Consider the following 13,738-nt stretch of genomic DNA (forward strand, 5'->3'; position numbering starts at 1 on the left):
AGAATGATAAGCATACACTTCAGTTCCTTGTGCCTGAGACAGCTTTTTTGAATGAGCTATCCAATTAGTGGTTACTCTGCTCATTTGCAATTACCCTATGAATTTTTCCACTCCATATATTCAATTAATTTAATTTCAATTGAATTTGCATCCACCTCCCTTTCAAACAGTCCATTTCTTGAAATGTACAAAATAAATTCTCCTAATAACCCTTGAATTCTTCCATTGATTGACTTCAATCTTTGTCACCTGATTGCCGTCCTTCCTGGAAGTAGAATAGAGTCCTTGGCTATTCTGTCACAATCCCTCATAATTTAGATTTTTTTTAATTTAGATTTTATTGTCATGTATACTTACTTGGGTACAAGAATACAGGAGGACAGAGTTGCCATACTCTGGCACCATCTTACTATTCAAAAAACAGAAGCAGAAATAAAAGAAACAGGGGACCCAAGTGTTTGCAGATTGAAGGATGGACTGTAGCTGTTTTCCTGGCAGTGAGGACTCATGATAGAAGCAAGAGGAAGTGATCTTGACATTTCCTTTTCTTTTGGCTGAGTCCCCACACAATACTGCAGCCAGAATGCCATCAGGTACAGGCTCAGGCTTGGCCCAGAGCCGTGCTGCTGATGCTAAGACCATGTCACCATCCTTTGCTATGTTGCTGCTGCCAGAGTCCACTGAAGCTGCTGGTCCTGAAATGGGCTCAAACCCAGTACTAGGTTGACCATGCCGAAGAACCTGATGTTTTGGCTTATGTTGGTGCTGCTCCCAATCCCTGGGACAATCGTTTCAGTGGAGGAGTCCTTAGCTGTTTCCTCTTCTTCCCCACACCCCCAGACACTGAAAAGCAAGAAGAAAAAGAGCAAAAGTAATTCAGGGAAAGTAAAAAGCATAATGTCAAATAGCTCCATTATATCACACTTCAGCACAGATAAAGAGTAATCGATGGGTGTATTTTTATGTTTCCAAAGGACTTTTGATAAGGTGCCATACCAAAGGGTTGTACAGTATTTTAGAATAGGTGGCAGATCTTTTTTCAGTGGAGAAGTAGTAAAGGAGAGGTAAACTGACAGGACAGTGTAACTGATGGACTGCCACAGTGATCAATACGAAGGTCTCAGCCATTTTCAAACATCTGGGAGGATCATTGTCAACCTTAATCAATGGGCATTCTCATTAATTGACAAGTGGGTTCTTCTGAAGCCATTATATAATAGAGATTATTCAACAGCTCGAACCAAGTATCGGGATAGTTAAGTGAGCGGGTATTGTACAACTTCAGCAAGACCACTCAAACCCAACATCAGGCTGGAAAAACAGCAGTGAATGACCTTTGTTGAGATACTGTAGAACATATACTAACTGACAAGCAAAATGCCACAGTTATCAAGGACTGAGAGAGGATAAGATTTAACATCGTCTCTATATGGATGCCCACAAGAAATTCCTCAGAATCCGTATTCCCAGTTTTTGAGAATAAAATCAATAACCAGTTATTCTCCTGTGCACAATATTCTATCAAAGCCTTTGTATAATAAACTTCATATTACATTCATCGTATCTGGTTTTATTTGGGCAGCACTGGGTTCACAAGCCAGACTTTCCATTAAAATGTCATCTCCAATAGAAGTTCTCCAAACTTAAAGACACCTGTACACTGAGCCAGGATTCCCCAGACACTTGGAAAATCCAACATCATTAGCAACTCAAAACGTTCTATTAAGAGGCTACAGTACACAACAACTCGACAGACAGTGGTCAGTTTTGAAAGCTGGTCACTGTTCAGTCTTGTGCACATTCCACAAACATGCTTTATCACTAAATAAAATTCCTCATTTGACAGAAATGCAATATCACCATGGTGATCTTCTAATGTGCCGAAACTCAATATCATTTCCGTAGAGAGGAACTATTTTGAACAAATAAATGGTACTGCTGTGGAATCTCCATTGTCACTGATTGTTTTTAATGTCTTTGCGGGGAAAAAAAATTGAACAAGCAACTCTGGATTTAATGCTGTCAGTTTCCCAGATGCAGTCCTATGGCCATGGATGTAGTATCTGTCATCCTGTTTTAGAGAGCAGGTATGTTGCATTTCTTGGCCTGCACTGCTGTGGTCATGTCCTGAATTAATGCAGCTTGGGGGTGAGTTCAAAATTGACGACATATTTTTGTAGTTCCCTGTACTATTAATCCATGATCTTTTATAGGTTTGCTGCATCTTCTCTGCTATTGTGGACTATGAATGGCATATCTGTCAGTATCTCGTAAAGATTCTGATGCAAGCCAGTAGTCTCCTTTTCAATGATGGCTCCTTGGATTGAAATGCAGTATTTAAATAGGACCAAGAGAGAATTACATGCAATGTTTGTACAGGGGATGCAAAATAGTTCAGTGAATTAAGTTGGATACTCACCTGATCAATGCTCTGCATTTATCAATGGTGACATTGACTAGGGTGAGTTGTAACTGATGGATTGAAGGTGAGGAATTGGATAAAGCATTAAGGAATGGGTGCCGCTAAAACTTAAGTATGTGCGATGAGTGATGTATAGACCATGTTGGCAATGCATAGTGCCAAGAGGGAGGGTTCTATCACGTCGCATACACGATTCAACAAAAGTAGTCAATTTTCTGACTCTGGTAATTAAGCTGCTAGTGCTGCATCTAAGACTGGGCACAATGTTTTTGCTCAGCTCCTATGACAGCACCCATCAGTAATTCCAGGGAAGCATCAATAAATCTAGTTATTACTGTTGCTGTTTGTGAGTTCAGTCTTAGTAATTCCTGCTCCACCCAAGTTCAGTTTCTCCAGTGATGCTTTAGAATGAACTTCTGATCCTGTCCTGTGGGTACATATCATACTCACTGCATAGCTTAGAAAAAGAAAACCCAGAAGTCACAACTTATTGCTGAAATTGATCTGAAATTGCTTATTAGAGGCCTTTATTTATGGCTTGTCTTTCTCACGTTCCAATTCTCAATCCTGGCTCCAGTTTGGTCTTTCACTTGTTGGGGAGGGATTTTAATTTGATCACCAGTTACAAAATTTAGTTGTGCTTTGTTGACAAGGTTGTAGAAACTGTTACCACAAGAAGTGATTGAAACAAAAAGCAAACATGTATTTGAAGTGTTACAACAGGAAAGCAGACAGCCAAACCAAATCAGTCTTTCTACCAGTGTATTCACAACACAGCAAAATTAAAACCTTCAAAGACCATCAAAATTGGCCCCAATGGTTCCTAACCAGAGTTGAATAACTAATTCCAAACTCTATGTATAATCAATTCCAGACACTGGTTTATATCTTAAACAACCTAGCAATTTATTAACAATATATCAACTTCAGGGTAAAACTAAAGACCAAAGTAATCTAATCAGTCTATGGTTTAATCCCAAAACCTTTGTTTTCAGCCCCATTCACATAAAAGGCAGGCAAGCAGTTAATTCATAAAATAACAAAATGGCCAGATTACTTAAGTTTTTTCGATGATTCATTGTTCAACAGCCATAGATGGTTTCTTCGTTGAATTTCTGAAGATGTCGATCAGGGTTACCTTTTACAGTTCACTCAGATAAAGGTGGTAGGACTTGTAACTTCCTTCTTTCTGAGCTGCTAAGGATTGCTCATGGAAGATTAGACAGGGAGTTTTCACATGTTCATGCTGTAGCATCAACATCAGGCGCCTCACAGAAAACACAGTCTAAAACCCAATTCAAACTCTGGCCTTCCTGACAGATCAACTCTCTTTTCCATAAAGTCTTGGTTACAATTCGACAACTGTCATCTACTTGAGCATATGGTCCTTTCCAGACTTGCTGGAACTAATTTCCAGGTACTGACCTTGCTAATAGCCAGTTTGTGCAGTATCTCTTGAAACATATTACTCTTCGGTGATGATATTTGATTTAATTTATTATTGTCATATGTACCTAGGTACAGTGAAACATTTTGTTTTGAATGCATTACAAGGAGATCATACCATACAAAGTGCATTAGAGTAACTGAATAGAGCAAAGAGTACAATGTTATGGCTGCAGAAAAAGAGCGAGATCAGCATTAAATTTAAAATTTGAGGAGTCCATTCAGAAGTCTAATAACCATAGGGAAGAAGCTATTCTTAAACCTGTTGCTACATATGTTTAAGCTTTTGTATCTTCTGCCTGACAAAAGTGGTTGGAAGAGATTATAACCAGAGTGCGAGGGGTGTATGATGATGTTGGCTGCCTTCCCGAGGCAGCAAAAGTATAGATGAAATCAATGGGTGGACGATTAGCTTGTGTTGTGACTAAGAGTGTGGTGCTGGAAAAGCACAGTAGGTCAGGCAGCATCTGAGGAGCAGGAGAGTCGACATTTCGGGCAAAAGCCTTTCCTGATGAAGGGTTTTTGCCCGAAACATCGACACTCCTGCTCCTCGGATGCTGCCTGACCTGCTGTGCTTTTCCAGCACCATACTCTTGTCTAGGATCTCCAGCATCTGCAGTCCTCACTTTTGCCTAGTGTGATGATTGAGCTGGATTCACAACTCTAATTTCTTACAGTCATGGGCAGAGCAGTTGCCATACCAAACTGTGATGCATCCGGATAGAATGCTTTCTATGGTGCATCTATAAAGATTGGTAAGAATCTTTATCGACATGCTGAATTTCGTTAGCTGACTGAGGAAGTAGAGGTGGTGTTGTGCTTTCTTGACCATAGCTTCAACATAGGTTGACCAGGACAGATCATCATTCCTTGGAATTGATGCTCTTGACCATCTCCCTCTTTGTGCTGTTGATGTAGATAGGGGTGTGCCCTCCACCTTGCTTCCTGAAGTCAATAATCAACTCTTTGACATTGAGCGATTGTTATCTTTATACTACACCACCAAACACACTCTGTCCCTCCTGTGTTCTGTCTCATTATATTTGAAATCTAGCCTACAATAATGGTTTCGGCAGCAAACCTATAGATGGAGTGAGGGCAGAATTTGGTCGCACAGTCATGGGTGTGTAGGAAGTAAAGTAAGAGGTTGAGTACACAGCCTTGCAGAGCGCTGAGGAGGTATTGTTGCCTCTTCTTGTTGATTGTGGTCCGGGGGTCGGAAAGTTGAAGATCCAGTTGCAGAGGGCGGTGCAGAAACCTAAGTTAAGGTCTTTGGAGATTAGTTTGTTGGAATTATGGTGTTGAAGGCGGAACTGTATCATTAAGTAGGAGCTTGATGTCCTTATCCTTGTTACAGAGATGCTCCAAGGATCACTATAGAACAGGGGAGGTGGCATCTGCTGTGGATCAGTTGAGACGGTAGGCAAATTGCAAGGGATCAAGGCAGGCTGGAGTTGATGTGAACCATGACTAGCCCTCAAACACATTTCATCATCATGCAGGTCAGAGCCACTAGGCAGTAGTCATTGAGCCACGTTGCACGAGCTTTCTTAGCATTGGGATGATGAAGGGTCTCCAGACTAGTTTTAATGGGGTGCTAACCCGCAGTTAACTTCTAACCTGGCCTTTAGAATAAACAAAAATGCTGAACGAAGAGACTTTGGAGTGCAGGTTCATAGTTTCTTCAAAGTGAAGTCGCAGGTAGATAGAATAGTGAAGGAGGAGTTTGGTATATTTTCCTTTATTGGTCAGAGTATCAAGTACAGGAGTTGAGAGGTCATGTTGCGGCTGTACACGACATTGGTTGGGTCATTTTTGGAATATTGTATGCAGTTCTGGTCTTCCTCCTATCGGAAGGATGTTGTGAAACTTGAAACGGTCCGGAGGAGATTTACAAGGATGTTACCAGGTTTGGAAGGTTTAAGCTATCGGCTGGGGCTGTTCTCCCTGGATCATTGGAGACTGAGGGGTAACCTTATGGAGGTTTGTAAAATCATGAGGCTCATGGATAGGATAAATAGATGTGGTCTTTTCTATAGGGTGGGGAGTCCAGAGCGGGGGTGCCTAGGTTTACAATGAGAGGGAAAAGATTTAAAAGGGATCCAAGGGGCAACTTTTTTATGCAGAGGCTGATGCTTTGGGACAATGGAATGAGCTGCCAGAGGAAGTGGTGGAGGCTGGTACAATTACAACATTTTAAAAGGCATCTGGATGGGTATATGAATAGGAAGGGGTTAGAGGGATATGGGCCAAGTGCTGGTAAATGGGACTAGATTAGTTTAGAATATCTGGTCAGCATGGACGAGTTGGACTGAAGGGTTTGTTTCTGTGCTGTACAGCTCCATGACCCTACAAAAGCTTGTTCGGTCTATCTTTCCTTTTAAGCTGTTACCAGCACTCCAAAAAGTCATTTTTAGCTCATAGTTCCTAGTTCACAGCTCTAAACCAAAATTTATATAAGAATAAAACAATAATAGTGAAAAGTTAGCAAGGGCTCTAACAAAAGGAATGCTCAAAGTGTATGAGAAATTGAGGTGAAGTAAGGTGGGCAGAGGCTCCCATACACTGCTGTGCTTGATAGAATGACATGTCTTTGCTGTAAGAAGTGATTGTTCCTATTTCAAACAGAGTGCCCACCCCACTGGACCCAAGGCATTAGTTGCTGATGATAACATTTTGTACTTCATTCTATATTCATGAGGCTACCTAGGTACAAAGCAGTGAACCAGGACTTTCTATGGCGCATAACTTAGCTGTTGAATATTTTAACCATTTTTGAGTTATTAGGAGAGCTTCAAATTTATAAAGTTTAAAGGGTACAAGAGTCATGTACTAAACCGTGATTGTATGATGTTGCTGTACTGATTTGCTGTGCATCCTGTTACACAACTTGATCCAAGTCATTAAGTACTACTCTCCAAATAACATTTGTTACTGAATGTGGGAAGTTAAGTTGCAGCAGCTTCCACTGTTTTCAGCTGTTTTGGAGAACTCACCTGTGTTCAGACATGTTGGAATTGACAAAGCAATATTGGCGCACTCTAACCCGAAGTCATAGAGATGTACAGCATGGAAACAGACCCTTTGGACCAACACGTCCATGCCGACCAGATATCCCAACCCAATCTAGTCCCACGACCCATATCCCTCCAAACCCTTCCTATTCATATACCCATCCAAATGCCTCTTAAAATGTTGCAATTGTACCAGCCTCCTCCACTTGCTCTGGCAGCTCATTCCATACACGTACCACCCTCTGCATGAAAAAGGCTGCCCCGTAGGTCTCTTTTATATCTTTCCCCTCTCACCCTAAACCTATGCCCTCTAGTTCTGGACTCCCCGACCCCAGGGAAAAGACTTTGCCTATTTATCCTATCCATGCCCCTCATAATTTTGTAAACCTCTATAAGGTCACCCCTCAGCCTCCAACACTCCAGGGAAAACAACCCCAGCCTGTTCAGTCTCTCCTGATAGCTCAAATCCTCCAATCCTGGCAACATCCTTGTAAATCTTTTCTGAACCCTTTCAAGTTTCACAACATCTTCCTTCACTGTAATGTATCGTATGGTTTTGTGGCACCTTTTTGTCACTAATTTCCTTTGCCCTGTTCTACCTTATGAAAGAGGTGATGTTCAATTTTTAGTTGGGAGTGGTGAGACAAGGCAACTTGATAGTTTTGGTAGTTTATTGGAGAAACTATTTCTAAAGGCTGGAATGTTGCTAACGAGAGGACTCAAATTTAAGGTAGCTAATTACAGAGTTGTGATGTGGAATGTGCTGTTTGAAAGTGTTGGCAGCTAATTAAATAGTAACATTCAAAACCAAAGTGGATCAATTCTTGAAAAGAAAAAATATGCAGCATTAAGGATAAAGCAAGTGAGTGGGGCAATTGGTACATAACTCTTTCAGTCCAATGCATCATTCTTTGAATGTACTACTGACTTCCCATATGCCTCTCCATTCTTAATATAGCATTTGAATCACTGCCAGCTATGGCACCATCTAGAAACTGCTGGTATTCTGGGTACTGAGTTTTGCCATACACTGTAGCAACACCTTTTTCAGAGGTTGATGCGTGCTATATAATGTAACTGGCTATGTATCCAGTACTGAAATGCCTAACTGTACTTCTATTCTTTTTTAGAGCAATCTGTCTTGCCAGCCTGGGATTCGTTTTGAAGGAAATCAAGGGGTAAGTCTTTGGAATTTCTGTTTTTTGTTTGAACCTTTGAAGCATTTTCTTGCGCAGTTGACTCTTTCTTTGTTCTTGGAAATGGCTTCACAAACCATTCAGCCCCTCGAGTTTTTCTGCCATTTACTTAATTACCGCTGGTGTGTATCCCAACACCATCTATTTACTTCAGATCATAACCCTTAATAAATATTTTTACCTAGAAAAAACTGTTTTTAAACTTCTATTTGAACCTATACATCCTTTTGGGGGCGTGTCCCTAGATTTCCATATTATTTAAATGAAGAAGTGCTCCCTGATGTCAATCCTGAGTGACCAGGCTCTGATTTCTTTGGCTATGCTTCTTGGTCTGGACTCATTTTAGAGGAAATAGTTTCTATCTAAAATATTGAATCTTTTAATCATTGTAAACACATTGTACTATGACTGCTTTGAGATTAATCTGAAAATATGAATTAGGAGAAGACCACTCAGCTCCTTGAGTCTGCCATCCAGTAAGATGATGGCTGATCCGATTATTCCCTTAGTCTGCCTTCCCTCCTATCTGAGCCTGTCAATGTAGTATTCTTATTCTTTCAAGAAAACAGTTAATAAAAACTAGCATTCTAATATTCAGTAGGATATAGTGCAGTACTGGTGGAGTGCAGCACTATCAGAGATGCTGTCTTTCTGTTGAGGTGTTGGAGGTGTTGGCTTTGGTCTGTGATTAACATGCAAGGTCATGTGCAATATTTAAAGAAGGGGGAGTAGAGTTTTCCTGCAATCCGGAGCCAATATTTATCTCTTAACCAACGTCGTTGAAAAAATGAATAGCTGATGTTGAAACATGCACTTTCACCAGGGGTCATCAGGTTGCTGCCATGAACACTCTGTTAAGTCTTTATCCCTGCACCTAACACTACAGGCAATTTAGCATAGCCAATTCACCTAACCTGCGCATTTTTGGACTGTGGGAGGAAACCGGTTTTGAGGATGTGTTTATGCATGTTTTTCCAGTAATTTATTTGTCAACTATCAGTCCTTGACTTTATCCCTTACGTTTTCCTACCCCCACCATTCATATGCCAAATTTGATGTGTTGACATTGTTTCTCATCTCCAACTATTGCTTGCCTCTCTCAATTGTAAAAGTGAGTTCTGAAATCGGTGACTAAGAATTAGGAAAGGTGATTTTGGAATGTGCTGCAGTTGTGAAGTGATGGAATGACTCTGAGATTGATTGCTACAGCACCATGGAGATACATGCGTAATCTGTAGACGCCAATGGCCTGACATTAATTGAAGCAGATGGACTGGCCAGGGTTTCTGTTCTTTTATTAAAATCCTATCTCACACTTTTATAGAAATATGAAACTTGAACACAAAGCTATTTATAGACTGAAGCAAGTGCCACTTGTCTACATAAGTATGCAGCTCTCAGTTTTGATGTATGAATCAGCAAGGTTAACCCATTTTACTAATGGTTCTGTAAATTCAACTGTTTTAATCATGCAAATACAATTCACTGTCAATGTCAGTCACAGCCTGCCTTTGCTCTTTCAGTTGTTAAAGTGACAGGCACCCCTATTGTGTAATTGAATGGACTTCAGTTTGCGCAGTGTTAAACCACACAGGTCAGAGCCTCCTGGCATTTGATGAGTTGAATTCCTAATTGGGTTACAACTCCTGATTGCCATCCAGTAATGTCTACTAAATATTGCATGCTTCCTGAAGCCAGAATAGGATTTTCCTTTGTGTTGTTTGAGGTTGAATATCCTGCATCACTCACAACTATAGTTCACAAATGGTCATTTTGGTAAATTGCTAGAGAATGACTGATCAGTGCCTTCAGGATAGGTGAACATTTGGTCAACAATCAACACAGCAGAATTACTTCAACAGATCTAGGCTTAAAAGGTATGAACTTCGATCAGAGGTGTCATTTAGTTCTGAACTGTAATGGCTAGTTTTATTGGTATGTAAACGTAAGCAGCAGGCTATTTTAGAAAATACATCTATATAGAGCTGTATCACATTTTTAAAAAAAAATCACAAGTGCTTCACACAGTTAATTGCCCTGAACTGTTATGCAGACAAGTGTCAAATACAATGCAAAAGAGTACGCAGTTCTTTTTGATATTATTGTTCAGGGGAAGAATGTGGCCACACTCAAGGATTTTTTACTCCTCACAAATGATGGCATGATACCAACCATGTCTACCTAAGATGTTAGAATATGCTGATGTGATCTTTATTTAATAACTCATTAAAAGCATGGTTCTAGTCAGCATTCTCTCAATATTTGGGTTCTGGGGTGATTTTTACCTCCTGAGCTGAAGTAACGCATTCTGCTTTGAAGGGATCCTGAGAGTACGTGGGGCAATGGTGCTAGAGTGTATCCCTAAATAAATAAAATTGCTGTGAAAAGTTGGTGGTGAGCTTGTGCTCTGACCCCTGCAGCACTTGTAGTGATGGTGTTCCCACAATGGTGTTACATTGGATGTCCAGAATATTTCTGTTGAGGGAATGGTTATACATATCCAAGTCAGGATAGTTTCTGCTTTGTATGACATCTTGGTAAAGATGGAATTCCAATTCCATTCCCAAACCTATGACTGTTCTTTGCTACCTTGAGTGTAGATTGCAGGGAAAGAATTGTGTATTTTTGATTGTACATATTGCTGCTACACTAAAACACTCATTAAGAGTGGATATTCAGTTTAGTGACTAACTCTTAAGCAATAATTTGGGTGGTGATGGTAGTTAGCTTCTTGATTGTTCTTACACCTTCAGCAATCTAGGCTAGTGTTTCTTTACTTGTTCAGAGGATTTGACCAGAGAACACTTGTGGCTCAGTTGTTAGCACTGCTGCCTCACAGCACCCGAGTCCCAGGTTCGAATTCAGCCTTGGGTTACTGTTTGTGTGGAGTTTGCACATCCTCACCGTAGGTAAAAACAATGACTGCAGGTGCTGGAAACCAGAATCTGGATTAGAGTGGTGCTAGAAAAACACAGTAGTTTAGGCAGCATCCGAGGAGCAGGAAAATCGACGCTTCGGGCAAAAGCCCTTCATCAGGAATACCCGTGTCTGCGTGGGCTTCCTCCGGATGCTCCAGTTTCCTCCCACAATCCAAAGGTGTGCAGGGCAGATGAATTGGCCATGCTAAATTGCCCATAGTGTTAGGTACATTAGTCAGAGGGGAAACAGGTCTGGATGGGTTGTTTTTCGGAGGTCTGGTGTGGACTGGTTGGACCAAAGGGCCTGTTTCCACATTGTAGGGAATCTAATCTAATCTAAACGTGTTGAAATGGCAAGCAACTGGTAGCTCAGGGTCTTTTTTTGCAGACAATGTAGGTGTTCTGCAAAGCAGTCCCCCTTGTTTTCAAGTATAATTTCCTAGTATCTCTCATCCAGAGGATTATCAGCTGCCATTGCCATCATCTCCAACAGGATGCCACCATCAGACAAATAGTTCCCTCCCCTCCCTTGTCAGCCTTTTGCAGGGGCTGCTCCCTCCCAATACCTTGGTTCACTCATCGTTCATTCTCAACATATTCCCATGGCACCTTCCTTCGCAAATGCAGAAGGTGCAACACCTGCCCATTTACTTCCTCACCCCTCACTGTCCAAGACCCAAAACACAAATTCAAGATGAAGCACTGCTTTACCTGCACTTCACTCAATCTAGTCTACTGTGTTCCCTGCTCACAATGTGGTCTCCTCTACTTTGGGAAAATGAAGTAGAGATTGCTTTACAGAACACCTACGTTCTGTCTGCAAAAAAGACTGAGCTTTCACTTGCCTGCCACTTGAACACACCATGTGTTCTCTGGCCAACATCTCTGTCTCGGACTTGCTTTAGTGCTCTAGCGAAGCTCAGCGCAAGTTGGAAGAAGAGCATCTTAGTTTCATCTTGGTAACTCTGCAGCCTTCAGCACTTAGATTAGATTAGATTCCCTACAGCATGCAAACAGGCCCTTCGGCCCAACCAGTCCATACTGACCCTCCGAAGAGTAACCCACCCAGACCCATTTCCCTCTGACTAATGCACCTAACACTATGGGCAATTTAGCGTGGTCAATTCACCTGACCTGCACATCTTTAGACTGTGGGAGGAAACTGGAGCACCCGGAGGAAACTCACGCAGACATGGGGAGAATGCGCAAACTCCACACAGACAGTTGCCGAGGCTGGAATCGAGCCTGTGACCCTGGTGCTGTGAGGCAGCAATGCTAACCATTGAGCCACCGTAACAGGTTCAACAATTTTAAGGCTTAGGCATCTTTTCCTATGCTTAACCCCACTCCCATACATTAGGCCGTGTCATCACATGGGTTGCTACCACATACAGCTTGTCAGCTATTAATAGACCCCATTAGCAGCTATTCATTCTCCTTGGCTGCTCTTTATCTATTCCTTTTGTGGTCAAACTCTTTTCTCTGTCTTTGGGCTGCATTTCTACCTACAGTTACCCCTCCCCTGCAATAAAAAGCATCCTTTTCTTAACTGCCATCAGAAGAAGGGTCACTGGACCCGAAACGTTAACTATGATTTCTCTCTACAAATGCTGCCAGACCTGCTGAGATTTCCCAGCAATTTGTAGAGTCATGGAGTTATACAGCACAGAAACAGACCCTTTTGGTCCAACTCTTCCACATTGCCAGATATCCTAAAATGATGTTTCATTTGCCAGCATTTGGTCCATATCCCTCAAAACCCTTCCTATTCATGTCCCCATCCAGATATCTTTTAAGTGTTGTAAGTGTACCAGCCTCCAACATCACCTCTGGCAACTCGTTCCATACACGCACCACCCTCTGTGTAAAAGATTTGCTCCTTGGATCCCTTTTAAAACTTACCCCTCTCACCTTAAACCTATGCCCTTTAGTTTTGGACTCCCCTACACTGGAAAAGAAACCTTAGCTATTTATGCTGTCCACGCCCCTCATGTTTTAATAAACCTCTATGTGGTTAGCCATCAGCTCCCGCCGCTATAGGGGGAAAAAGCCCCAACCTATTCAGTCTCTCCATGAAGCTCAAACCCTCCATTCCTGGCAAATTCCGTCTGCCACTGTTTAGTCTATTGACCCATTTGATGAAGGTTCTGATGTGTTCTGAGATAACCTCCTTCACTCTTCATTATCCCTCCAATTTTGGTGTCATCTGCAAACTTAATAACCATCATTTGTATAAATGATGAAAAGCAGTGGACCCAGCACCAATCCTTGTAGCATACCACTGGTCACAGGCTTCCAGTCCAAAAAACAACCCTGTACCACCACTCTCTGTCTTTCAAGCCAATTTTGTATTCAACTGGCTAGCTCTCCCTGGATTCCACATGATCTAACCTTGCTAACCAGTCAACCCTATAGAACCTTGTTGAATACCTTGCTGAAGTCCATACGGACAATGTCTACCACTCTGACTTCCTCAATCTTCTTTGTCACTTGTTCAAAAAAAATTGAATCAGGTTAGAAAGACACGATTTCCCACACACAAGGCCATGTTGACTATCCTTAATCAGTCCTTGCCTTTCCAAATATGTGTATGTCCTGTCCCTCAGAATTTCTATTTTTCTTTGAAATTTCCAGTATCCACAGTTCTTTTGATTTTTGTTTAGTGTTCCAACAGACTTCTGATTTAACTTGTGGAGAGACTTTGTAGGTTCAGGAGGTGAGCTGTTTATTGGAAATTAATCA

At 41.5% G+C, this 13,738-nt stretch overlaps 1 protein-coding gene across 1 annotated transcript in view; it reads left to right on the top strand.

Annotated features, from left to right (window-relative positions):
• The first annotated feature begins 583 nt into the window (after window positions 1-583).
• Window positions 584-13,738, top strand: part of ell (elongation factor RNA polymerase II) — a 118,698-nt gene continuing 105,543 nt past the window's right edge. Inside the window, exons 1-2 of the mRNA XM_087975839.1 lie at window positions 584-715; window positions 8,013-8,060. Of these exons, the coding sequence (XP_087831965.1) occupies window positions 584-715; window positions 8,013-8,060 (180 nt within the window). The remainder of the gene's footprint in view (window positions 716-8,012; window positions 8,061-13,738) is intronic.

This window comes from Chiloscyllium plagiosum, unplaced genomic scaffold (assembly GCF_037043375.1).
Source record: "Chiloscyllium plagiosum isolate Xiang-an unplaced genomic scaffold, Cpla_swu_hap1 HiC_scaffold_28, whole genome shotgun sequence".
In the NCBI taxonomy this organism is placed as follows: domain Eukaryota; kingdom Metazoa; phylum Chordata; class Chondrichthyes; order Orectolobiformes; family Hemiscylliidae; genus Chiloscyllium; species Chiloscyllium plagiosum.